The sequence below is a fragment of the Doryrhamphus excisus genome, linkage group LG1, assembly GCF_037039965.1.
Source record: "Doryrhamphus excisus strain RoL-2023G ecotype Guam linkage group LG1, RoL_Dexc_Guam_v1.1, whole genome shotgun sequence".
Taxonomy (NCBI): Eukaryota; Metazoa; Chordata; class Actinopteri; order Syngnathiformes; family Syngnathidae; genus Doryrhamphus; species Doryrhamphus excisus.
In genome coordinates this window covers 20,131,152-20,159,075 of record NC_136357.1, presented here as the reverse complement: position 1 = coordinate 20,159,075, position 27,924 = coordinate 20,131,152, and the positions used below count along the sequence as shown (strand labels likewise).

Genomic DNA, 27,924 nt, shown 5'->3' with positions numbered 1-27,924 from the left:
GTGTATTTGCCTTTAAACATGAGTAAATAGCATGAATGCTAACATGCTAGCAATTAGCATGCTCGCACCTAGCAAGAGGGCCTCAAGTTTACAAAGTACCAAGGTTGTCCTATAACCTCCCTACATCATGCCATGTGTGTATTTGCCTTTAGACATAAGTAAATTAGCTTAAATGCTAACATGCTAATGGCTACCATGCTAGCACCTAGCAAGAGGCCCTCAAGTTCAGAAACTGCCATGGTTGTCCTATAACCTTCCTGCATCATGCCATGTGTGTATTTGCCTTTACACATGAGTAAATTAGCTTAAATGCTAACATGCTAACAGTCATCTGGCTAGCACCTAGCAAGTCAGCCTCAAGTTTAGAAAGTGCCAAGGTTGTCCTATAACCTCCCTACATCATGTCATGTGTGTTTTTGCCTTTAAATGTGAGTAAATTAGCTGAAATGCTAACATGCTAACAATCATTTTGCTAGCACCTAGCAAGAGAGCCTCAAGTTTAGAAAGTGCCAAGGTTGTCCTATAACCTCCCTACATCATGCCATGTGTGTATTTGCCTTTAAATGTGAGTAAATTAGCGTAAATGCTAACATGCTAACAATCATCATGCTAGAACCTAGCAAGAGAGCTTCAACTTTAGAAAGTGCCAAGGTTGTCCTATAACCTCCCGACATCATGCCATGTGTGTATTTGCCTTTAGACATGAGTAAATTAGCTTAAATGCTAACATGCTAACAGGTACCATGCTAGCACCTAGCAAGAGAGCCTCAACTTTAGAAAGTGCCAAGGTTGTCCTATAACCTCCCTGCATCATGCCATGGGTGTATTTGCCTTTAGACATGAGTAAATAAGCTTAAATGTTAACATGCTAACAGTCATCATGCTAGCACCTAGCAAGAGGGCCTCAAGTTTAGAAACTGCCAAGGTTGTCCTATAACCTCCCTACATCATGCCATGTGTGTATTTGCCTTTAAATGTGAGTAAATTAGCTTAAATGCTAACATGCCAACAGTCGTCATGCTAGCACCTAGCAAGAGAGCCTCAAGTTTGGAAAGTGCCAAGGTTGTCCTATAACCTCCCTACATCATGCCATATGTGTATTTGCCTTTTATACATGAGTAAATTAGCTTAAATGTTAACATGCTAACGGCTACCATGCTAGCACCTAGCAAGAGAGCCTCAAGTTTAGAAAGTGCCAAGGTTGTCCTATAACCTCCCTACATCATGCCATGTGTGTATTTGCCTTTAAACGTGAGTAAATTAGCTTAAATGCTAACATGGGAACAGTCATCATGCTAGCACCTAGCAAGAGAGCCTCAACTTTAGAAAGTGCCAAGGTTGTCCTATAACCTCCCTACATCATGCCATGTGTGTATATGCCTTTAGACATGAGTAAATTAGCTTAACTGCTAACATGCTAACGGCTACCATGCTAGCACCTAGCAAGAGAGCCTCAACTTTAGAAAGTGCCAAGGTTGTGCTATTACCTCCCTGCATCATGCCATGGGTGTATTTGCCTTTAAACATGAGTAAATTAGCTTAAATGCTAACGTGCTAACTGTCGTCATGCTAGCACCTAGCAAGAGGGCCTCAAGTTTGGAAAGTGCCAAGGTTGTCCTATAACCTCCCTACATCATGCCATGTGTGTATTTGCCTTTAGACATGAGTAAATTAGCTAAAATGCTGACATGCTAACGGCTAACATGCTAGCACCTAGCAAGAAATTCCCAAGTTTAGAAAGTGCCATGGTTGTCCTATAACCTCCCTGCATCATGCCATGGGTGTATTTGCCTTTAAACATGAGTAATTTAGCTTAAATGCTAACATGCTAACAGTCATCATGCTAGCACCTAGCAAGATGGCCTCAAGTTTAGAACGTACCAAGGTTGTCCTATAACCTCCCTACATCATACAATGTGTGCATTTGGCTTTAGACATGAGTAAATTAGCTTAAATGCTAACATGCTAACAGTCATGCTAGCTCCTAGCAAGAGAGCCTCGAGGTTAGAAAGTGCCAAGGTTGTCCTATAACCTCCCTACACCATGCCATGTGTGTATTATCCTTTAGACATGAGTAAATTAGCTTAAATGCTAACATGCTAACGGCTACCATACTAGCACCTAGCAAGAGGGCTTCAAGTTCAGAAACTGCCGAGGTTGTCCTATAACCTTCCTGCATCATGCCATGTGTGTATTTGCCTTTAGACATGAGTAAATTAGCTTAAACGCTAACATGCTAACAGTCATTATACTAGCACCTAGCAAGAAAGCCTCTACTTTAGAAAGTGCCAAGGTTGTCCTATAACCTCCCAACATCATGCCATGTGTGTATTTGCCTTTAGACATGAGTAAATTAGCTTAAATGCTAACATGCTAACAGTCATCATGCTAGCACCTAGCAAGAGAGCCTCAAGTTTAGAAAGTGCCAAGGTTGTCCTATAACCTCCCCACATCATGTCATGTGTGTATTTGCCTTTAGACATGAGTAAATTAGCTTAATTGTTAACATGCTAACATGCTAGCAATTAGCATTTAGCCACACAGAGAGTTCAGAAGTTTATCTAAAAAATTAGCCATCAATCACGTTTCTGCGCGGCCGTATGGCTGAGCTACAAGGCTGTGAAATGTCTGTAAATTCTCAGTTTTTCTCTGCCATGTGCTGTTCTAAAAATAGAAAGGGTATACCTAATCTAGTGGCCCATTTTTTAACGTTTCGGTTAATAGCGTCGCCATGGTTACACAAAATGTTCCAAAAACTAAATACCGCTGTAGTCCCGAGCGCCACGATTCTGGCGGTGTAACATGTGTGGGGGTCCTTCTTGCGGTTTTGGCCGCATTACGCGCGCAAAAAAGGGAAGATTAAGATATACGGAATAATAATAACTAAACAGCAATAACAATATGGACTGGCCCAGTAGCCAGCCCATAGACTGCTACTTGCAGTAGCAGACTGCTACTGCAAGTAGCAGTCTATGGGCTGGCTACTGGGCCAGTCCATAATAACAATATGGGCTGGCTCAGTAGCCAGCCCATAGACTGCTACTGCAAGTAGCAGTCTATGGGCTGGCTACTGAGCCAGTCCATAATAATAATAGCTAAACAGCAATAACAATATGGGCTGGCTACTGAGCCAGTCCATAACTACAAAATTCCCGCGGGAATTTTGATGGACTGGCCACCTGTGCTGTGAACCTCGGGCCCGGTGTGCCAACGGATACCACGGTAGCACCTAGCAAGAAAGCCTCAAGTACGGAAAAGGTTGATGCAGTCCCATAGTGTCCCCACATCATGCCAAGTGTGTATTTGCCTTTAAACTTAAATTAGCTAAAATGCTAACATGCTAACAGTCATCATGCTACCACCTAGCAAAAGACTCTCAAGTTTAGAAAGTGCCAAGGTTGTCCTATAACATACTTACATCATGCCATGTGTGTATTTGCCTTTAGACATGAGTAAATTAGCTTAAATGCTAACATGCTAACAGTCATCATGCTAGCACCTAGCAAGAGGGCCTCAAGTTTAGAAACTGCCAAGGTTGTCCTATAACCTCCCCACATCATGCCATGTGTGTATTTGCCTTTAAACGTGAGTAAATTAGCTTAAATGCTAACATGCTAACAGTTATCATGCTAGCACCTAGCAAGAGAGCCTCAAGTTTAGAAAGTGCCAAGGTTGTCCTATAACCTCCCGACATCATGCCATGTGTGTATTTGCCTTTAGACATGAGTAAATTAGCTTAAATGCTAACATGCTAACGGCTACCATGCTAGCACCTAGCAAGAGGGCCTCAAGTTTAGAAACTGCCAAGGTTGTCCTATAACCTCCCTACATCATGCCATGTGTGTATTTGCCTTTAAACATGAGTAAATTAGCTTATATGCTAACATGCTAACGGCTAACATGCTAGCACCTAGCAAGACAGCCTCAAGTTTAGAAACTGCCAAGGATGTCCTATAACGTCCCTGCATCATGCATGTATTTGCCTTTAAACATGAGCAAATTAGCTTAAATGCTAACATGCTAACAGTCATCATGCTAGCACCTAGCAAGAGAGTCCCAAGTTTAGAAAGTGCCAAGGTTGTCCTATAACCTCCCTACATCATGCCATGTGTGTATTTGCCTTTAGACATGAGTAATTTAGCTTAAATGCTAACATGCTAACGGCTAACATGCTAGCACCTAGCAAGACAGCCTCAAGTTTAGAAACTGCCAAGGATGTCCTATAACGTCCCTGCATCATGCATGTGTGTATTTGCCTTTAAACATGAGCAAATTAGCTTAAATGTTAACATGCTAACAGTCATCATGCTACCACCTAGCAAGAGAGTCCCAAGTTTAGAAAGTGCCAAGGTTGTCCTATAACCTCCCTACATCATGCCAAGTGTGTGTTTGCCTTTAAACTTGAGTAAATTAGCTAAAATGCTAACATGATAACGGCTACAGTGCTAACACGTAGCAAAACAGCCTCAGGTCCTGAAAAGTTTGGGGCAGTCCTACAGTGTCCCCACATCATGCCATGTGTGTATTTACCTTTAGACATGAGTAAATTAGGAAAATGCTAACATGCTAACAGTCATCATGCTAGCACCTAGCAAGAGGGCCTCAAGTTTAGAAAGTACCAAGGTTGTCCTATAACCTCCCCACATCATGACATGTGCTTAGTAGCCTTTAGGCATGAGTAAATTAGCTTAAATGCTAACATGCTAACAGTCATCATGCTAGCACTTAGCAAGAGAGCCTTACGTTAAAAAAGTGCCTGGGTGGTCCTGTAATCTCCCGAAATCATGCCATGTGTGTATTATCGTTTAGACATGAGTAAATTAGCTTAAATGCTAACATGCTAACGGCTACCCTGCTAGCACCTAGCAAGATGGCCTCAAGTTTAGAAAGTGCCAAGGTTGTCCTATAACCTCCCTACATCATGCCATGTGTGTATTTGCCTTTAAATGTGAGTAAATTAGCTTAAATGCTAACATTCTAACAGTCATCATGCTAGCACCTAGCAAGAGAGTCCCAAGATTAGAAAGTGCCAAGGTTGTCCTATAACCTCCCTACATCATGCCATGTGTGTATTTGCCTTTAAAATTGAGTAAATTCGCTTAAATGCTCACATGCTAACGGCTACCATGCTAGCACCTAGCAAGAGAGCCTCGAGTTGAGAAAGTGCCAAGGTTGTCCTATAACCTCCCTACATCATGCCATGTGTGTATTTGCCTTTAGATATGAGTAAATTAGGTTAAATGCTAACATGCTAACAGCTACCATGCTAGCACCTAGCAAGAGGGCCTCAAGTTTAGAAAGTGCCAAGGTTGTCCTATAACCTCCCTACATCATGCCATGTGTGTATTTGCCTTTAGATATGAGTAAATTAGGTTAAATGCTAACATGCTAACAGCTACCATGCTAGCATCTAGCAAGAGGGCCTCAAGTTTAGAAAGTGCCAAGGTTGTCCTATAACCTCCCTACATCATGCCATGTGTGTATTTGCCTTTAGAATTGAGTAAGTTAGCTTAAATGTTAACATGCTAAAAGTCGTCATGCTAGCCTATAGCAAGAGAGCCTCAAGTTTAGAAAGTGCCAAGGTTGTCCTATAACCTCCCTACATCATGCCATGTGTGTATTTGCCTTTAGAATTGAGTAAATTACTGCTTACTGCTTACTCTTGTGACTCTTCCACATGGCCAAGTATCGTTGGAAAGTCTACAGCTGCATAGTGGCCCATGTTCACAAAACAGTCCAGTGTGAAATGCCCTTGACAGATTACATTTCTTTTGCTGGTAGGGAATCAGGAACTCCAACCACTCGTGCCTAATGGTGGCGTCTTTAGGAATTGTCAACAAATGTGGCCTTCCGGCAAAAAGCTTATCTGGCCTACAGCCACGCCCATATAAGGAAGTCCACTCCTCTGTGGCATCACAAAGGGGCAGTTTTACCATAGCTTTTGAAACCAAGCGTTTTGAGTCATCCCAAACTTCTTCCAGGGCTCACTTCTAAATGTGCAATCCTCTTTATCTGAAACTTTGTTTAACATGAGAATACAACATTCCACCACCAACATTCCCACAAAAAAGCATAATAGGTCCCCTTTAATATTTAATCTTGGCCAGTGCCTCTCAAAGTTCTTCCATCACATGTTGGCAATTCTATCCATCCATCTTCTACCACTTATCCGAGGTCGGGTCGCGGGGGCAGCAGCAGCGCATAAAAATGGCTAAATGAAGTACAATACAAAATACAATACAGTACAATACAGAAGATGGACTCAAAGGTGTTGTGATGATATGTAGTATTCTACACTGGTCACTAGGTGTCAGCAATACGAAGTGAAATGCAGCCTTTTATTGTGTACCGGTTTTCTATGATCTAACTGCAAAAATATTCAATATTTTAAATAAGAAATTTTGCCTGGCCAAAGTTTACTAATCATGGTTGGGTCTGGAATCAACTAACCGTAATAAACGAGGGATGACTGTAATCTTTTTTATAGTAGCGGAACATTTGAGTCACACTTGAAACATGTTATTGTGAGCAATAAGGGGTTGTGTTCAAAGACACCACATCATTTCAAAGTTTGTTGTGTATTTTCTGGGTTCCTAATGTTGTATCCCATATGCAAAGCCACATGAAGCTGAAATAACAATAACAAGTAGTTTGTTGCAGGAGGTGGAAAAAAGACGAGCCCTTTGCCTTTCCCCACATGTTAGCAATGCTACTGGAATGATGGAAAATACTCCAGCAGATGCCACAGCAGAAATGTTCATCTGGGCCACAATGTGGTAAGCGAGAGCATACAGCAGTGGAGGGAGGTAATTATGAAGCTGTTTTCATGACTTTTAATTCTTTACAGTATTTGAGCCATTATGTTTATACGATTAGGAAAGGGCAAATGTGATCCAGCCGGATAGTTTTTCAGGCTTCCAAGAGATTACTTGCGCTGTCAGAGAACTTAAGAAGGGCAAAAGTGTCAAAACATGTTTTCCTCACAGTTCCAAAATCTGCTTTATCTGAGACGGCACTTCTGGCTTTTAGACTTTTCTTTCGGGGACAGAGAGGGATGATTCCATGAGTCATTGCACCATTTCCTCAGAGCTCAGTATGATGTCTTTGTTCTGACCTCCAAGCCATTGCACCTTCTTATCTTCCTAAACCATGGATTGTGTAGCTGCAAAGGCCTATTCTGTACAGTACAGTTGCACGCATGGTAATGAACTTTGTGGACTTATTGTTGAGATGAAGATGAGTTGTCATGTTGTCACCCATCATTTCACATGGCTTGGTCTCTGGTGTGTCTCACCTTGTGCCCCTGCTGGTTGCCCCCTGTTCCTACCCTCCCTTCTGCTGGCTGTGCTCTTGTTTTCTTTTTCAGAAGCTCTCCTTCCAGCTGAAGGCGGACTTCTGGGCGTACCCGATTGGACTCCACCTCATTTAAGCAAATGGACCGCACCTGGCTTATTCTTGGTTGCCTGCTACTCGCATGTATGGACACTGTTTGAAGGTTTTGGACTTATGGCCATTCTTGAACACTGTTGGCAAGAATTTGGTGATACTGACTGGAATCCATGCCATGTTCAACTTGAAGAAGATTTCCAGTACCTGCACTGGCCACACAGCCCCCCAGCATGATGGAACCACCACCAAATGTTACTGTGGGTAGCAAGTGTTTGTCTTGGAATGCTGTGTTCTTCATCCGCCATCCATACCGCCCTTTGTTATGTCCAAATAACGCCATTTTTCTTTCATCAGTCCACAGCACCTCTTTCCAAAATGAAACTGGCTTGTCCAAATGTGCTTTAGCATCCCTGAAGCGACTTTTTGTGGCATGTGCACAGAAAAGGCTTCTTCCGCATGCATTTCCTGTACCGCATTCCCTTGTGGAAAGTGCACTGAATAGTTGAACGGTGCACACCAAGATCATGTTGTAGGTCTTTGGAGCTGGTCTGTGGGTTGAGTTTGACCGTTCTCACCATCCTTGGCCTGTGCTTATCAGAGATTTTTCTTGGCCTGCCACTCCAGGCCTTAACGAGGACTGTGCCTGTGGTCTTCGATTTCCTCAGAGTGGAACCTGACAGCTAGCTCTGAGCTAGCTTTTTGTATCCTTCCCTTAGACCATGATGTAGAACAATCTTAGCTTTCAAGTCACAGTTTTTTAGGCTACCATGTTGCCACTCTTCAAAGAAGATGCAACTTGCAATTGGCCACCTTACCCTTTCTCATGATTGGCTTCACTTGTGTATACACGTCAATGGTCTTATTGAAATTGCACATTTTTCTCACCTTGAAAGTACAGTTATGCTGCATACACTTAGCACCATATAAGACCAAAAGAGCACCATGCAGTAATAGTATAGTAGTTATGGAGACCCATGTGGGTAAGCGGGTAAATATTACAAAGAAACAATTCCTAATAAAATCAAATACAGTATATACCATACCCATCCTCTGTGATACATTCTAAATGTTATAGAATGAAGTCACTCTCTGATTGAGCTTCACCTTACAGCCATCCTCTTGGTGTGCTACTAGTACTTAGCTGCATTTTTTTCTATTTCTGTTCTCGCAGAAAACTCTTAATATGTGGCGGTGTGTTTGATACGTTTCCACACACGGCCATATATCAAAAGTTTTCTTCAAGAACATTCTCGTAAATTTTTATTGCGTTCATATAATATTTTTTATGCCACTTATTTCAGCTTCTGTAGCTTTAGTTTTGCGCCTTGTTAGTGTAAACATTTCCCCCTGCAAGCAACATTTTAAAGCACATGCTTTAGATCACATATGCCAGAGTCAAGGCCTGCGGGCCACATCAGGCCCGCGAGAGGGTTTTACCTGGCCCGCGTGATGATATTAATCTATTATTAGATTCGGCCCGCAGATAAACTGTACTACATTTCCCACAATGCAACAGGGACGCGCGAGCGGGAGCATAGCGGGAGGCGGCTTAATTTATTCATTTAGTCATTCAGCATCAGTCATTAGCATAACAGCAAAAGTTAATTTACAGATACCCATCAACAATGGCAAAACGGAAGGTGGACGGTGAAAACAGGGGCTTTCAAACAAGGTGGGAGTTGGAGTACATGTTCACAGAGGTAGCTGGAAAACCTGTGTGTCTTCTATGTGGAGAAAGTGTGGCGGTGATGAAAGAATATAATATGAGACGGCATCATGAAACAAAACACACAGACAAAAACAAGATTCTGGACATGGAACAAAGGCTACAGAAGGTCGAGGAATTAAAACGAGGCCTCAAATCTTGACAGAGTCTGTTCAGAAAAGCCCAGTCGAAAAAAAACTCATAACATAAATTTTATGTTGTGAGTTTTTTATATAAAGGACATTTGTATTTTGTGCCTGCTGAAATTAAAAATGACTGACAGAGTCATGAGAAAATATTGATTTATTATCCAATCATATTGTAATATATTTGTTATGTTTTCAGTAGGTTAAATCTCGGTTTTAATGAAGATTGGACAGTCTGGCCCTCGGCTTGTGGCCAAATGTTTTATTTGGCCCTCCGTCCATTTGACTTTACCACCCCTGCTTTAGATGAAGAAACTGGACGTTGACCACTTAGAATACTCTAGAAGCAGCTACTGCTTCATAAAACCTACATCAGGAGGTTTCTACCCACCAGCCACCCATGCACTTTCTATGCCGCTTATCCTCATTAGGGTCGCAAAGGTATGCTGGAGCCTATCCCAGCTGATTTCGGGCAAGAGGCGGGGTACACCCTAGACTGGTTGGGTTTCTACCAGCCACAAATGTCAATGTTTTGACCGTCATTAGGCCTATTTTACGGGGGCTGCAGCCACCGAAATGTTCTTAAGCCCCCCCTAAAGAATTTGACATATTTTATTGATTTTTTTTACAAAAAAAATCTCGGACTAATTTTATATAATAGAGCAAGAATAGGAGTTAAAATAAATAGTCACATGACCTATCATTAATTAATAATCATAAATCTGTCCATGTGCCTTTATTTCATGGTGTAAGGTAGAGTGCCCCTTCACTGCGCCATTACCAAGTCTATTCCACTTCGCCAGAGTGTTAGAGTATGCCCACACCACTTAGAGTCCATGTTTTCCTTGCAGCGTGTTTACCTACTTTGCAGCACACAGAGCCAACTATTGGAGACAGTTGGAGAAGAATGGATATATGAAGGTTTTTCAGTAAGTATTCATCACTGCTGCTAGCAATTAGTTAGCTCCATCCCACAGTCAACAGCAGATTGAACCATGAACCAAGCATTTCACATTTTACAAAAAAAAAAAAATATATCAATAAATGAAATAAAAAAAAGTTGTATTGGCGATCTTGGCTCACGTCTTTTACCTCTTGTTTTGCGGCCAAGAGGTAGATTCCAGCCATAAAGGAACACTGCATATGCAAATTAGCTAGCCAGTAGCTAATATCATGGTCCTGGTTGGAGTGCCAAGTGTGCCCTGCGCTCTCCTCAGCCTTGGGGGGCACAGCATCAGTTGTGTTTCTTTCACATTATGGGATGCACACTGCGGGTTACTGAGTTGGGCTCTTTCCACTATGATTCATTTAGCATTATTGTGAGTGGATGATAATAAGAATGATAATAATAGCAGTAGAGTATGTCTGTTAAATCTGCTGTGTTTTTGTAGTTGATGGTGTTAATGTGATCCAAAAAAATTATTCTGCATGTATTTTCATAAAAAATTAATGGTGGCCTAAAACAATTGAGTATCTCTACTAAATCTGTCCAAAAGTGGGAAAGTTATATCTCGGTTCTTGTTCCTTATTTGTTTTTTGGATTTCCTAATGTCTACTACATTCATTCATATCCTGTGCATCTATCCTGTGCACCCCCCCCCCCCCCCCGCCCCCTCGTCCTCAGAACCTAGTGACGCCCCTGGTTTTGAGTCTGAGCTAGTTGGCCACCCTGACGGTTATTTTCATACCTGGCGACTATAGGAGACTCTTTGGTTAATTGAATAGAGGCATTACTTTTGATAGAGGCATTTATAGTAGTTAACTTGTGTTTTCATGTAACTTAGTGATTGACAGGCTGTGTTCGGGTTATGTGTGACACTCATAAGGCGGCTGGGATGGGCTCCAGTTTACCGTAGGCATGTGTTTGGCCAGCTATGTGGGGCGGGTAGAGCATGACCTGTGAACCAGGAAGTGCGGGGATCTCGCGTGTGTGCTGTTCTCTCGTTGCCGAGTAGTCTAAAAATACCGTGTTTCTTTCTCTGCCCAAGTCAGGCCGCCCCTTACCACGGTTTGGGGCTGAAAATACTGACAGTAACAACAGTGCGCAATGGATATCAAGGACACCAGAGTTGAAAAGGACTGTTTGATATACCGCAAAAGAATGGAACAGTGTTGAGAACGATATGGCCAGAAATTCCGCCATGATGGTGAGCAAGAGAGGAGGGCGAGTATACACGGACGACTGTACAATTACACTGTACATTGTATTTACTAGCTCTGAGCATACGCTGTGCATTCACTTTGATCAAATTGATGCATGTCATTTACTGAAAATAAAATATATGTATATACATATGTGTGTGTAAAAATCCGTTGTACTGCAGAAATATGACCGAGATGTTGATAAAGACCTGAGCAGCAAGAAACTATTTCCTTCGTTATGAAACTTTGTTCTTCCTTACAGTGTTACCAACACTTAAACATACTAAATAATTTAATAGTATTATATGGATCATTCATAGGCTCCAGCAACCCCACTCCCACCCGCCCTGGTGAGGAAAAGCGGCAGAAAATGAATGAATGAATATGGATAATTAAAGGGAGGATTTTCCACAATGCAACATGTATTTCTGTAATGACGTTTCTAATACATTTGATAGACTGTCATGACTGACATGCCATGAATTCAAGTCATCACCTAGAGAAATAAGCTATGTTGTATAGGAGTTCCACACAATACACTTTGTGAGTCTTGTCCAATCAGTGTTATAAATCTATAACATTTTCATGATACAAACCTATCTTTTTGGAGAACTTGAAAACTGACAAACCTGGTCTGTTGGACCGTCTATTAATGGCTGAGCAGTGTGCCGACCAGATGTTTACAATGCAATGTTTCTGGATTCTGCTCACCATCATGGCGGACAGCCCCGCACAGGGCTAAGTACGGAAGTAGACGTGGAGTGGCCATATCCCGTCATGCTAAGGTCCTCGATGGCGATAAGCTCCGAAAACAGTATGAAACAAAAGATGAATAACTCCTAATTTAGTGGTGTAGTGCTTGAAAGGAAACTTGAAAAAAATAATTTAGACATCATACACAATCCTTATGTTAACATGAGCGAATGCTAGCGCATGACATGAATGCATAATGCCTCCCTAACATTTGTGACTGCCCCCCATGCAGTCACAAATGTCACATGCCCTGATGTGAGCTGCATATTAAACCAAGCTACATTGTTACTATTATTGACATCGTTAGCTGAAGAACAGCTTTACTTTACTCGCCACACTACACCGGCGAGCTACTAGACGGCTAACGACTAGCTTCACCACACACTTGCCCGCAGGTGGCAAGTAGACAGGTTGGGCAAAGTTCAAAAGTTGATGCCGTTTTAGTTTTGAGTTTGGAAATATCAATGCAAGGTGTAGAGTTTGATTGATGATTAAGTCATCCCTTTCCTTTGCCACTTATCTGACAGGGTGGCGAGGGCATGCTGGAGCCCATATCAGCTGGATTGTGGATTCTGGATTCAGCTGGTCAGAATTGGGGTCCAGCCTGTACCGGCCCCCAGCCAATCGCAGGACAAACAATCATTCCCACTCACATTCATACCTGTGGACAATTTGGAGGTGCGAGTTAACCTAACATGCATGGTTTTGGTGGAGCATCCCGAGAAAACCTGATTTCAGCCTCTCAAATGTGAATTTTTTTCTGTATTTCCTTAGTCATCCATGAAAGCAGACCATACATCTTATCTTTTGTATTCTTGCCAAAAAAGATATTCACACATATCAGTGTAACCCAGGGGTATTTATTCATAATACACTTATAGAAATATAAATATAATATATATTGCATCCTTTTACATTTCATATGTACATTCTCTATAGTATGTTTATTGTAATTATTTGTCAATATAAAACCGTTTGTCATTCCACATGATGTCAGTGGTATAAAAAGCGCAAGATTTGTGTAAAAAGAGTTCGCGAGCATCCATGTCGGTACTCGTTAAGCCCAGCAGACCCTGAATTTCCCCGGTTGTGGAGGACTTGGTTGCAAATATGGCTGAGATGTGTTGAGAGGGTTTTGTGAAGATGATGTATGGCATGAGCGAGCTAGTCGGTGCTGGCGTCGGCTGGCTTTAAAGTCATTTGCATTTGTGTTAACACTTAAAGTTTCTATAGAGTACTCTTGTTTGGTTAAATGATTATATGAAGAAACATTTATGCCGTCGTATAACAAAATGGTGATTGGTTGCTTGGTTCTGGTGGCCCATCTCATGCCGTCCCTGTTTAAGTCCCACTCATGTTGGAAGTCCTGTTGAAGTGCTGCTAGGCCACAAGCCAAGCCATGGTGGAAGGGAGGGATCTGGTTGTGCGGTGGGAGCAACCGCTCACGCGTCCGATGCCTTCTGCCATACAAAATTCCACCTGAACTGTCAAGACGTCGTTAACTTTCTTCCTGTGGACTATGGGACAGCTGACAAGTGTCTAAGTTCCTAGATTTTCAGGACCTGGAAGACTTGCTTTGATCAATGCAACTTTGAATTCTATCATCTACCAAAAAATGCTGAAGGAGAATGTTCGAATATCTGTCCCATTTTGGTATAAGGACGGGAAATCCAATGTAATTACAGATCTCAATGCTCTGTGGCTCTCACATGTGATGGCTGGAGTTGCACAGGACCACTACTTCACCATCAGAGTACACTCTATAGTGGAGGGCAAAATATATTGGTTAAAAATAGCCATGTGAGAAATTCACAGTAAAGTCATTTCTAAAAAGTGCATAGCATAAAAAAAGAAAGAATCTGAATTGAGAATCGTTTGGAACAGGAATAAAAAAAGAAAAGAAAAAGAAAACACAACCACCACCCCAAAGTCGCAACCTTGGCCAAATAAGAAAAAATGTATGAAGTATCCTCCAGAAAATGTAGCAAATAAGAGGACAAATGTCAGTTGGAACATAGTGTATATATTTATTAATGGTTAGAAACACATTTTGTCATTAAGACTTACATTTCGTTTGAGCCCACAGACTCAAATAGTCTAGGTTGGTCTACAAAAAGCAATGCTTTTCTAGTCAGTGTGGATTACACCTGCCAATTAGCACAACACAAACAGCTTACTCCAGTGTTTCCCTTTTTTACACTCACATCACCGTTAAAAAAAGTCACCAGTGCAACGTGCTGTTTAAGTGACAAAGTGGGGTTTCACCTGAGTATTACACTGTATATACTATGTACAGTCATTGTAATGGGTACACCTCTTGACCTGACATTCTGTACACCAAGTCTGTCCATCCAGGTATATACTGTATGGAGATACTATATGCTGGCATCATAGGTACGCTGTTGGTGTGAGCGTGTGTTTGAAACATTGGTCACAAGTACATGTGTACAATAATTAAAAAAAACAAAAAAACTTTGGTCATGATCATATCCATGCTATTCAACATATAACATTTAATTTGACCAATTTTCATAATAGCACAAGTCCAGTTTCATTGATGGCCAGCCAAAAACTACACACAAACTGGCCACAGAGAGCAAAATTATTCATCTACATTTCAATATAATATTCAATGGTCATAGAAATAAATTATACACTATGTCAACATTATTCAGTCAACCACCTGCCAAACATTCCACTTTTAAGAGATATATATTTCCACAAACACAACAGACTGCCATTGTGTTATTTAGCAGTGTTTAGTAATTCAAGTTTACGAAGTGTACTTTTTATATATTAGTTTGGTGTGTGACAGTCTGTGTAAAAAGACACCCGCAAACCGAAAATATGTAATACAAGACATATCCCCAAAATATTGACGTATTCTATTAAAATAGCATAAAGCAGAAACATCATTTCAACAATTGGAGGGAATAGATGCACAGGTTGCAACATTTGAAGTTACCAATGCAAGTATTTTTTTTTTTTACAGTTACACATCCACGCAAACACACGGCAATGTACAGTGAGGATGAGATGCTTAGTGCTGCACCTCCATGTCCCACACAATGAACTACTGTACCCAATACCAGTTAGTACATACCATTGGGCTACTCCCAGTGACACATGGTGTCACACAAATTAGGCATTGTTTTTTTTTTTGTCCCTTTACTTAAATAAAACTAGGTTATTATTATACATTTGATATTGAGTTTACATTCATGGTAAAGATACAATTTGTATCAACAAGCAAAAGTCAATTCTAGACATTTGTGGCTTGGTTGTTTGCGGCACAAACAAAAGAAGGGGGTGTGAGGGTCAGTGAACTGTTTTTGGTGAACCTTGATTATATTGGTTTTTTGCGACAGTGATGACTCCTTCGGTCTGAACCATGGCCTAGGACAGGGGTCGCGAACTCACAGCCCCTTTCTAACTTTTTTCAAAACTTTAGTGTCAGTGCAGCTCTCGGACCCTGAAGACATAGTCAGAGGCACTTTCACTTGCTTAAAGGAAGAGGTTCTTTAATCGGGCAAGGAATAACCACCACAGAACTTGCAGTTAGCTTGTCACACAGTAAAATGAAGGCGGGTGGGGGCACTTGACTAACACACCAACTACAATCATTTTGTCAAAACAAAAATGAGGAAGGTATGCAAACACACATAAGGCAACCACAACTACTATGGGGGAAAACAATTACTCTGAAACACTCCAAGCAATGATAGAGATGCCTGCTCCCAGCATGCCTTTTCAATACCATTTTATAAACATTTACTAACTTTTATTTTGGTTTTTAGAATTAACATTAGAACTTGGCTTATTGTGGGCCCACAGACAGAGCAGCTGCAGGAGGAGATGAGTGGACAAATCATTTTGTTACACTATGGTAAGCTGTGACTTTGTATAACAATAGAAAACTAGACTTGAGTACGACGCTGTCGGGACTTATCAAAAACATTAATTTTTTTCCCCACACACAGTTTTAGAGAGAGTATTTTTGTTCGTTTCTTTCGGCTTTTTCCCGATTATGGAATTGCCACAGTGGATCTTTTTTTGATCCACATATTGATTTTTGTGCTTGAGCCCTTTATATTCCGGATGCCCTTCCTGACGAATACCGATGATGCTTAAGAGTGGAGATTCGAACCCGGGGCGTCCGCTACAAAGCATTTGAATGTGTATTTTAAGTGTTTTAATGTTGTGGACGTTGCATTACTTTGAGATAGCTATAAAATCAAAGAAACATGCAACTGTTATGTCACATGGCCACCATTATTTAAGACTACTATACAGTGATTCAAATAAAGATATACACAGTGCTCCATTCCACTTTATACTTCCTTGTAGGTTTTACAACGAAAACCTTTTCAAAGTTTGTTTGAATTTCGATGATCAGTCTACTAAGTCTACTAAATTACTAAGTGACTCATGCATATCCCACTCGTCTGACTGTGCATCATCCTGGCACCATTCGGCTGTAGCATTTTTGTATCCTTGTTTAAACATATTGCTTCTGTCAAATTTCCCCTCACACTGTAGGTTTACAGTATTGGCAGTTTGCAAGCAGCTCAGGCGGTTAGCTAGTTAGTTAGCAAGCCACAACAGGAGATGGAAAATGGATTGACAATGGCCAATCAGAACATAGCAGACAATGGGCGGTACACAGTGCGAGAATAGAGAGACACTGCAGCCTTGTGCTATAGCACAAACAGTGATATGAATAAGTCTGGGCACCCCTGGTAATTTTCAGGAATTTCCTTTATAAATCACTGGTTGTTTGGATCAGCAATTTCAGTAAATATATCGTATAGCAGACAAACAGTGAAATTAACTTTATATGATTTACGGAAAGTGTGCAATAATTATTTAAACAAAAGTAGCTAGGTGCATAAATGTGGGCAACCTCTTTTGATGGATTTGAATACCTTTAATGCCAATTATTTGAACACAACATTTGTTTGGTAAGCTCATTAACCCTTGACCTGCGTACACAAGTGAAGCCAATTATGAAAAAGGGTATTTGAGGTAGCCATATGCAAGACCTGGTCTTCGGCTGCCTGCTGACCTCAACTGGGGATGTAGTTGGACGGTGGAAGGAATACTTTGAAGCCCTTCTCAATCCCACTGGCATACCTTCCATAGAGGAAGCAGAGTCTGGGGACACATACGTGGACAGTGCCATCACCGTGGCTGAGGTATCTGGAGTGGTCAAACGCTCCTCAGTGGCAAAGCTCCGGGGGTGGACGACTTCCGCCCAGAATTCCTCAAGGCTCTGGATGTTGAGGGACTGTCTTGGCTGGCACGTCTCTTCAACATTGCGTGGAAGTCGGGAACAGTACCTTTGGATTGGCAGACCGGGGTGGTATTTAAGTATCTCTGGGTCTTGTTAGCGAGTGAAGGAAGGTGGAAGCGTGAGGTCGATCGATGGATCGGCGCAGCCTCTGCAGTAATGCAGTCGCTGTACCGGACCGTCGAGGTGAAAAGAGAGCTGAGCCGGAAGGCAAAGCTCTCAATTTACCGGTGGATCTATGTTCCCACCCTCACCTATGGTCATGAGCTTTGGGTCATGACTGAAAGAATGAGATGGCGGATACAGGCGGCTGAAATGAGTTTCCTCCGTAGGGTAGCTGGACTCACCCTAAGAGATAGGGTGAGGAGCTCAGCCATCCGGGAGAGGCTCAGAGTAGAGCCGCTTCTCCTTCACATCGAGAGGAGTCAGTTGAGGTGGCTCGGGCATCTAGTCTGGATGCCTCCCGGACGCCTCCTTGGTGAGGTGTTCCGGGCATGCCCAGCCGGGAAAAGGCCCCGTGGCAGACCTAGGACACGCTGGAGGGATTATGTCTCACAGCTGGCCTGGGAACGCCTTGGTGTCCTCCCGGTGGAGCTGGAGGAGGTGGCCGGGGACCGGGAAATCTGGGCTTCCCTACTAAGACTGCTGCCCCCGCAACCCGGACCCGGATAAGCGGAGGAAAATGGATGGATGGCCCAAACTTTTTCATACCACTGTGAGTACAATACTCTCTTCTTAAAAGGGCCAAACTCGGCCTGTAACAGCTGTATTAAAAAGAAAAACAAAAGTACTAAAAGAGTAAGAGTAAGAGAAGAGTGTGGAGCCACTCGACTCAACAGGTGTTGTGTACCTCAGAACTTTAGATGAAAAATCTTCTGCTTCTTTGTGTTGATGTATTGCACTTATTTCGGTTGATATATTGGTTGTCGGTCAATATATCAGAAATTGGACATGTCGGTTGGGCTCAGGTTAACATACGTGTTATTATAGTTTACTAGTAGTAAACTAGTGTTATCTACATGTTGTGTGTTAAGTTACAGCGTTCCTTCTTTTAGTACACTGTTAGTCAGACTGCTATGTTGCGGTTGAGTAATGCCATTTCTGATGTATTGACAGCGCAATACAAGTTCAGTTTCGCTACTGCTTGCACAAACACATTAACCTTTTTTAAGCAAGTTCAAGTGCCTATGAGTATCTCTTGGGCAACTCATGGCGCCATAATAACTTTTTTTCAGTTCATTCTTCAGTATTTTCATTGCTAGATCATGTTTTCAGAAAGAGACTATTTAGGGCAGCTGCAATTAAATGCGAGTTTGCTCTGATATTTTCCAAATTATCAGAATTAAATGGCAATTCCGGTTTTCAGTACCTCTATTAATGATGGGATTTAACATACATAGAAATCTTCAGTCCCTGCATTGACAACATATAAATACCATATTTCCTCATATATTGGCCTCAGTGGTAATAAACTGTGTGCCCTTGCACTTTAATAAATACTTTCAGACAACTGAGAGGAAAAAAGCTCATGACAAAACTAATGCCACCATGTGTTGCAGTGACGTTGACAACTACTTGTGCTGTGATTGGTTGATGTAATCAACCATCAAATTTCATCAGTCAACCTGGCATCGGATTGTTGACCAGTCAATCAGATCTGTGCACTGGTGCTAAACATTTCAGACAAACGAGGACAGAAAAAGGTAGCGCTCCCTCTTCCTTGCTCACTTTGCTAGGATTTTGGGAAGGAAAAAGAATCAATTCATGCATTCTTAAAAAGGGACTGCTGCTAAGAGGAGGAAATGAAAAATGTGTTTAAAAAACCCCAAAACAGATTCATCCATTATTTTAAAAAAAATCAATCCATTTATCGGATTATTAAAATAATCGTTAGTTCCAGCCCTACAAAAAAGTGAAAGACATTAAGCGTACAGAGAGACAAGTGAAAGTTTTCGTATCTTGTATCTATGTGTAGGTTCTAAACGGACAGCAAGGAATATTCCACATGCCTACATCAAGCATTAATCTAAAATGCATATAAAAAGTAAAACGCAAATACAAAAGGCATTCAGACGATGCAGTTGAAGATGTGACGATATGTACTATTCTACACTGGTCACTAAATTTCAGGAGATCATTGCCACTGCAAGAAGTAATATTGTACAGAGAATACACAAGAAAAAAAATTGTAACGTGTAAGTCTTTCAAATTCTAACACATGTTAGAATAATATAACTGGTAATACCAGTGTAAAGACGACGTGAGGGGTGGTATTTCATGCCAAGGGGGCTCTAATGTAGTAAAAAAAAATAATTAAAAAAATTCAATTTATCAAAAAGGAAATCCACTACAGAAGTTCTATTATCACAGTTGTATCAGGAACCAATTCACTGGGCGGTTGCTGTATTTGGAAAAATTTGTTGAAAGATTGATCATTCGTGGCCACCGCCTCTGGAGCAGAAGTGGCATCTGTAGAGCCAAAGTTTACAGTACATTTTTTAATGACAGTTAGCTGCTGTAAGCAAAACATTACTGACCTGAAAACAAGTGGAGCTTGGAAAAATGTAATAAGTGTACTGTAATAACAACAGGGATAATATGAAATACAAATCATAAATTCAATAAGTAAAAAAATAAGTAGCATAATTAATGGAAATAACAAAAGTGATGTATATTATAAAATGCATCTATACCAATAAAGCCTCCCAGGGCTCTACATTAAAAACCAAAATGACTTGCCCATAGGGAATCCTTAAGGTGAGAACTACTTGCCCGAACTTGCCCCATGTAAAATGAAAAGACTGCCATAATGATATCATGTAATTTTTTGTGGCATCACATGAGAATCTCAAATAAATAAAATAATAAAATAAATAATACTGTAGCGTTGCGTGTGTGTTGTATTCCGGTCTGTAGTTTCATGCATGGACGCTGGGGGGCAGTCATGTTCAGCTCGTGGTCTTGGAGCGGGCGTTTTGGGACCAAAGAAGAGGAACAAGAGGGGAAAAAAGGAGAAGTTCGGTTGCCGTGCGCCCAGCTAGTTAGTTAAGTCTGCAACAGGCCAGTAAGTTGTTTTTCATGCTGCCTTGGAAATAAAAACCATGCAACGATAGAGGTTCATCACTTTTTACTGTTTCCTTCAGAATTAGACGATGTTGGCAGCAACGCCATGATGGATGTTTTCGTAGTCAAACGATCGCTGATTGGTTGATCGCGAACAACGGGTGTGGGTAAAACGCGGACTGTGGATTACGGACCGCGGTCTAAATAAACGATTCTGATTGGTCCATTGCAAGGATTGCTTTGCAAAATACCACCGGAATTACGCAGTCCGTGTTTTACCAACACCCAACAAGAACCGCTGTAAAAAAAACTCTTGTCAGTATGGCATGCCAAAGTGCACTTGCCCGACGGGAATATCACTGATTAGATTTACTTGCCCGAATTTTGTTTTAACTTGCCCCGGGCCATCGGTACATCGTTATTGTCGAGCCCTGCCTCCCCTCTCATTAAGGCCTTACTATATGATGAAATAGAGTAATTTAGTTGAAACCTCCTCCGCTGCCATAAATCTGACCTTCCATTGCTGAAAGAAAAAAAAAGAAAAAAAAGTCATACATCAGTAATTTTTCACCTGACCTATGTTATGACTTGAGATAAGGCATGTTAACGTCAGATTCAGGGTTCTTATTGTTACTAATAGTCCAACACTGATGGTGTGTCTGTTGGCTTGTTCCTTTAGTCTGTAACCAAATTACGATTGAGTGATGTTCTCTTTTTGCACCGAGAATGCCTTTTTCTTGGACAATTTAACTTAATTAAGGAAAGGGGGATGGGGTGGGGGGCACGCAAACGTCGAGCCAAATGCCAGAAACAACCGTGACAGCAGCCTTGCAATCGGATTGTTTCACATGTAGAAACATTTAGGCGGGTTTGTTTTCACCTTCTCATGAACAGACAGCTGGCTTACAGTGGCCTTGTCCTTTTTCATGAAAAAATAAAGTCAGCAAAAAACCCAAAAGTAATTTGGGCTTGACACATTCATTCTTTTTTCCTTTATGAATGTTTATACACTGCTGCTTTACCTAACATTAAAGAGGAATCTATATTTTGAAAGTAACCCCATTGAGAAAAATAATCAATTTCACATGAATTCCTTGTTAAAGGGTAATACCACTCAATGTTTCCTTCATAAAATTGGCAATGCTTTCTTTATAGCCACATCTACATGAGTCAAACGTACCCTTTTCTTTAAGTGGAATTTCCCTTTAGATGCATTCAAATCGTTTCCTTACAGTTGGCCTGGCTTTACATGATGCATCCTTTGGTGTTTGCATCATACTCTGTACTGACAACTTGAGTATCAGTCACAAGCAACACATTATGAAATACAGTAATCCCCTGCTACATATTTCACTTTGCCATACACCATGTTTTGTTACTGAAAAAATCAACAGTAATACACATCGACATCCAATGTTCATCGTGCATCGGTGGTGTATCGGTAAACACGGCCAATATTGTAATACTTTGGTGCATGCTGAATGGGCGTTCTGCAAAGATTTGTTGAGAAACCGGTGTGTATTCATAGGAACGCGGCACTTTGAGCATGTACTGTGTATCATGGATGCTACGTAATGTGGTTGAAGTGCTAACAACATCAATGGACAATAATATGAATTCATTGCGTAATGATCTTTATTGCCATATTGAGCTGAAATACGAACTTCTTTACCGGTGTTTACTTTTTGGACAATATGAAATATTGATGCATTTTTTTTGGCCTTGACAGGCCAGGTTTTTAACAGCTTTTGCACCCAAAACAACTATTATTTTGGCTTTGGTTTGTTGACTGGAACTAAAAATAACCATCAGTTACACACAATGTAAATTTAAGAAAAAAAATGCTTGACTATCTCAAAAATTAAACCAATTGGTCATTCATTACTTCGTGAAATGTTTGTTTCTTGTGAATTGATGATTGCTCTTTAACCAAGCAAAGATGTTTTTTTTTTCGATAACTAAAGCCCTAATTAAAAGACATTTTATCAATATCATGTGTCTTATATCATCCGTAGTTCCTGGGATGAACATGTTGCATAGTTACATACTGACTTCGCACTCAGTTCCCCCAGCACAGGAACCCATTTACAACAAGACACAAAAGCACAAGTCGTATTTACGTCTTACATATCTTATTATGTCTACGTTGGGTTATACAAGTGTAGAGGTGACTACTGGTGTGTTATTTCATGTCTGGAGGGCTTTCATAATGTTTAAAAAACTTATTTAGATTAAATGTAGGTTTTATATGACAAAACTATTCCATTTATAGGAAAATCCTCAACAAACTGAAATGCCTCTGCTTGTGATTAAAGAAGGTGTAGTCATAGATGCAATTCCAACTGCATATGTGCGATTTTTACATGCTTATTTTCTTTACGCAGACGACATGGGGAAAGGGCGCTCCTATTTTAAAGGATGCAAGTGTGCTCTCTGTGTGTTGAGAATGTCTGTAAGACAAGCTGGATTAAGAATAAACACACTTCACATCTTTTTTCCATTAAGAACAATGCGCTGAAAATATACTCCTCCAATCCAAGTCTCACACAAACAGCCGCGTATGCTAAACTACGCTACCCCGCTACCTTCCAGTCACTTTCCATTAGAGGAGGTTCTAACAACTTTCACCGGTGTTTTCACCATTTCGACATTTTTAGTTCAGGATGACGCATTTAATGTTAATGTTAACATTATGTTAATTTCCGCAACATCCCACGTTTAACAGTTAATTAGTTTTTATTGGTCAATTCACAATTCCTTCCGTGAATCTGTTAACTCTAAAATCATAAGGCCTGACATCTATAAATAAGGACTCCTACTTTGCAGAAATTCACCTATCATTGTCAGGTCTGGAACCAAATTACCACAATAAAACAAGGGATTACTGTAATCATAATAAGCATCATGTAAGTCCCCCTCAACAGACCCATCATTGAACATCTCAAGGTGCCAGGGCAAGTCAGACATACACAAAGATACAAAGCTTCAAGTGTATTTACATGTATTTTCACAAAATATATCACTATATATCAACAGAATAGACTCTTGCCAGCAGTAACTACTGGTTTTTGGGCCGGTGAAGAGAAAAAGTAAAAGCTGAAAGCATCCTGAGAGCAATGTGCTGCAAGGCACAGCCAAACTGCCGCACATCTGTTCAGTTTGTCTTTGAGCCATTCACTGTCACAGTAAAAGCCAAACAGCTTAAACATTTGCTTTCTGTCTGGTATTTACTTCACTTTTTCTTTTTCTTACAATTATTGAACCTTAATCTTCATTTGTACCAGTTTTCACAATCTAGCACGACAATTCTCTTCTCATTGATGGATTGGTATCAATCCATCTAAAATGTAACAAGAAATATCGGAAATATAGAAATGTGTGTGCAACCTGTGATAGTAAACACTTTCTCCTTCCTGTACATTTATACACACATGATGTCTCCGTTTTCATGCACACAATAACAAAGATAGCAATTTACTGTTGATGCTCTGAGATCATCTGTCCAGTTTTAGTGTTCATCTAAATTATTATAGCATTAAGAAACTGCTTTACGGGTTTTTAATCAATGTATTTGCACTGAGGGGGCTTAGAAACACCCACCAAAAATAAAAGCCAGCACACCAGGCATGCCAGGAGGTCCTGGTTTCTTTTTTTCTTTTTACAGAAGTTCAATTCGGTCCATTTAAGTGCATATAAAAGTCGTCTTTGATACAAAAAAGAGCCACAGATTGCACTACTAACAACTTCAACGAGTTCAGAGGAGTTACTAATGTATATGACACGTTCTCCGATATGCAGAGCTTTTTCTTCTATGTACCTAAAACTTCCATGACTGTAATTGTTACACTATTGAGGTATATAAAATTAATCTTGGATAATGTTTGGTCTTTTCTTGATTGATGGATATGGGCAATGGGGAGGTATGAGGGGGAAACAAAAACCTAACAGGAATATCATGTTTTTTTGAGTGGCTCTGATATTAACATTAATGGCATCCTTATTTGCAGTGCAAGTCGTTATTTATGATGTCTTCTCCACAGAAAATATTGAATTATTGATTAGTGTGGTAAGTGCCTTCTGTTTTGCTTCTAACACACACCAGCTGCTAAGCTCGGCTACAGGTATGGGTCCAAGTGACTCCATAAGTTATCACACTTAGTACATACATAGTACAGTATGTGTAAGTATGTAAGTTAGTATGTGTTGAATCAAATCATATATTTCCATGAGTGCAAGATTTAATTTGCCACTTTTTTCCATTATGTTAATGACATGGCAGTGATTCAACACTGCAATAAATAAATAAATAATGATGATTTGCAGATCTGCAGATTTGGAGAACGTGTCATTCATTTTCTACCGCTTATCCTCACAAGGGTCATGGGGGTGCTGGAACCTATCCCAGCTGTGTTCGTGCGAGAGGCGGCGTACACCCTGGACTGGTGGCCAGCCAATCGAACTCGGGTCTCCTAGCTGTGAGGTCTGCGCGCTAACCACACGACCGCCGTGCAGCCCTGCTAGTAATTTTTAATGTCAAAATAGTATTATAGAATATGATACATTCTCGGGCTGCACGGCGAACGAGTGGTTAGCGCAAAGGCCACACAGCTAGGAGACTAGGGTTCGATTCCGCCCTTGGCCATCTTTTTGTGGCGTTTGCATGTTCTCCCCGTGCATGCGTGGGTTTTCTGCGGGGACTCTGGTTTCCTCCCACATTCCAAAAACATGCTAAGTTAATTGGCCACAGGTATGAATGTGGGTGGGAATGGTTGTTTGTCTATATGTGCCCTGTGATTGGCTGGCCACCAGTCCAGGTTGTACCCCGCCTCTCGCCCGAACACAGCTGGGATAGGCTCCAGCACCCCCCGCGACCCTCGTGAGGATAAGCAGTAGAAAATGAATGAATGAATGAAATTACTAGCACAATCAAATAAACACTACACCATTGGAAATGTAAAATGATGAATACATCAAATTACACAAAGCAAAATGTAATGTGACGTCAGAATAATGACCTTTTTGGCATTATTTAGCAGCTTATAAATGACTTGACATAATGGCTTTTGTGTGACTATATGTAAATAAATTGACATGTGTACCCATACGCAAGACAAATCTCTCCTTTTTTTGGCTTGCTTTGTGCACTGTCAATTTCTACCAAAATAGTAGCTTTGTAAGTGAGACTGAGAAAATAGATCTTTTTAGATACTGAGACAGTGCTTTACATTTAAAAAGTAGGACGCTTCAATGTCAAGTACGCCCATTGAAACCCGCCAAGACGATGACTAAAAGCGTGAGGTCATTCAGATATAAGGCCATTAAATGTCATAGTTCATGCTTGGAGGTATGCGTGTACCTCCCTCTATACCTGTCTTAGAGAAAAATGCACAAAAACACTTAGTTATTTACAGCAGAGGCAAAGCTGAAGAAAATTGATAGTTCAATGCACCAGAAATATGTAGGATGCATTTCATAGCACATCCACATCACCAGAAAAGGACCTTTGTGCTTGTTTAAAAAAAAAGCTAACATTCTTGAAGGAAGAAAATCCAAAAGTTGTGGTAACATGTGAAGTAATTAGGCCAAGTTTGGGATAGGTTAACACTTAAACTTAAAATTTTGATGGTTAACTAGTTGGCTGGACCACTAGGTCCCATCAATATTTGACATTTTACAGTACAATTGATAGTTGAATGTGATATATCTCCTGCTCAAGTATAATGGATGTGCTATGAAACAGTCTGTAAGTGCACCACACGTCATAAAATGAAGCCATCTTACAATTCTACTTTAAAATGTCAACTTTACCAAATAAATTGCCAAAAACTGCCAGATTTTGCAGCAAACACATTAAAAAAAAACTCCTGAGGGCAAATGTTGTACATTTGTCAACATTTATCAATTGCCTGTCTTTGCAATCAAAATATCTGTACTAAATTTCCCTTATCACCTTCATTTGAACATTTCCAAAAGAAAGATCCCTCAGTGACAAGATCTCAGATTTGTTACAATGACCGCTGCAAGTTGCTGGGGGTCTGTCAAATGAGGGTTTTTCTCCATTACTGAATGGACCACATAAGCAGGAAAGATGTTACAAAGGTTCCGATATGTTTGATACTGGTGGTCTGGGATGACATACCGTTCTTGGTGTTCAACAGCAGTTGGGCTCTCCCACGGTGCGTTCCAGATTTGCTCCATTTTGTCAGGCATGCTGCGGACCATCACCCGCTCACAACATGGCATCAGGTTGTTGCTCAATGGGTAAGAGTGATATCCGTAAGACTCGTTGCCACAAGGCAAGGGGTCCCAGCTCGCGTGCTGCTCACGGCACAGTGGCGGTCGCCTCTGTCTCATCGGGTTGCTATCATACAGCCTTGAATCGGATATGCTGTCCATGCGTGTCATGCCGAGGGATCGCGTCGGCTGCGAGGACAACGGAGGGAGGACATTCTGAGTGAGTGGGTAGTCTCCAGGGCAGCTCGACCTGGCCCCCACCGCAGCGTGCTGGAGGTGTGGTGCTAGGTGTGCTCCAGACTGCTTGCGTGGCCCCTGCTTGGGCTCCTCTGGTACATAACTCTGAACCCTAGTCAACACTTCGTGTCGAAACCCATGGGAGAAAGTCTGCATCCTCCCTGGTGCAGGGGATTGCTGTGGCCCCTTCATGCTGTCCTCCAGGCTACCATCCACAGAGCTGGGGTACAAGTCGCCGTAAGAGGAGAACGAGTCACTGTTGGAGTGGCTGAGACAGGACTCAGGACAGTGACTGCGAGTTCTCTGGCACACACTATGTTCGTGCTCCATGCTACAGAAACTGTCGACGTTGTGCATACTGCTCATGCTCATGTTTGAGAAATCACTGTGCAGTGAATAATAGCCATGGTCGCTGACCGAGTCATACTTTGGGAACTGCTCACTGTATGTAACAGAAGCGCCATGACTGTTAGTTACCAAAATGGGCGGGTACTGTACACTAGACATGTGTTCCAGTGAGCTGTGCGAAAACTGCAAAGAACCAGGCACTGGGCTGCTAGCGGATCGCGTGTTCAAGGCCCCAGCAGCATGACTCTTAGCAGGCTGCATCGTGGGCACACTGAGAGCACTCACAAGGGAAGGCACTGAATTTGTCTCAGACTTCCTGACAACGGAGAGCGTTTCTGAAAGCTCGCAGGCCACTGAGCAGATACTTGGGTCAGACTGCCTTTTGGGTGCCACACGCTTGACTTCAGAGGTGCTGTCTCTGTTCACAATTGCAGCACCAGTGCCGCATTTAGCTAAGGCCCCCTCACTCATTGTCTTCACGGCAGACAGTTTAGCAAAAGCCCGCAGTTCGTCAGCCACTGACCGTAGTGGTTGGTTGACACGCTCCGGATGATAGTATTTGCACTTGTGTCCATATGTGCACTTTTTGCCTTGTTAAAGGAAGAATAGATTAAGTT

At 41.4% G+C, this 27,924-nt stretch overlaps 1 protein-coding gene and 1 long non-coding RNA gene across 5 annotated transcripts in view; one reads left to right on the top strand and one right to left on the bottom strand.

Annotated features, from left to right (window-relative positions):
* Positions 1–9,294, top strand: part of LOC131131927 (uncharacterized) — a 29,664-nt gene extending 20,370 nt beyond the window's left edge. The window contains exons 2-3 of the long non-coding RNA XR_009130276.2: positions 6,661–6,806; positions 7,367–9,294. This is a non-coding gene — a long non-coding RNA (uncharacterized LOC131131927). The remainder of the gene's footprint in view (positions 1–6,660; positions 6,807–7,366) is intronic.
* A 4,844-nt stretch (positions 9,295–14,138) lies between these two features.
* The window catches only part of zc3h12b (zinc finger CCCH-type containing 12B), a 33,281-nt gene continuing 19,495 nt past the window's right edge, over positions 14,139–27,924 (bottom strand). For 3 of the 4 annotated variants that reach the window (XM_078791746.1, XM_078791747.1, XM_058077963.2), the window contains exons 6-7: positions 20,924–27,897; positions 14,139–20,127 (exon numbers count right to left, since the gene is read on the bottom strand). In XM_078791746.1, the coding sequence (XP_078647872.1) occupies positions 26,471–27,897 (1,427 nt within the window). In that variant the 3' untranslated portion in view covers positions 14,139–20,127; positions 20,924–26,470. The remainder of the gene's footprint in view (positions 20,128–20,923; positions 27,898–27,924) is intronic. The other variant, XM_058077965.2, reaches the window with a different exon arrangement.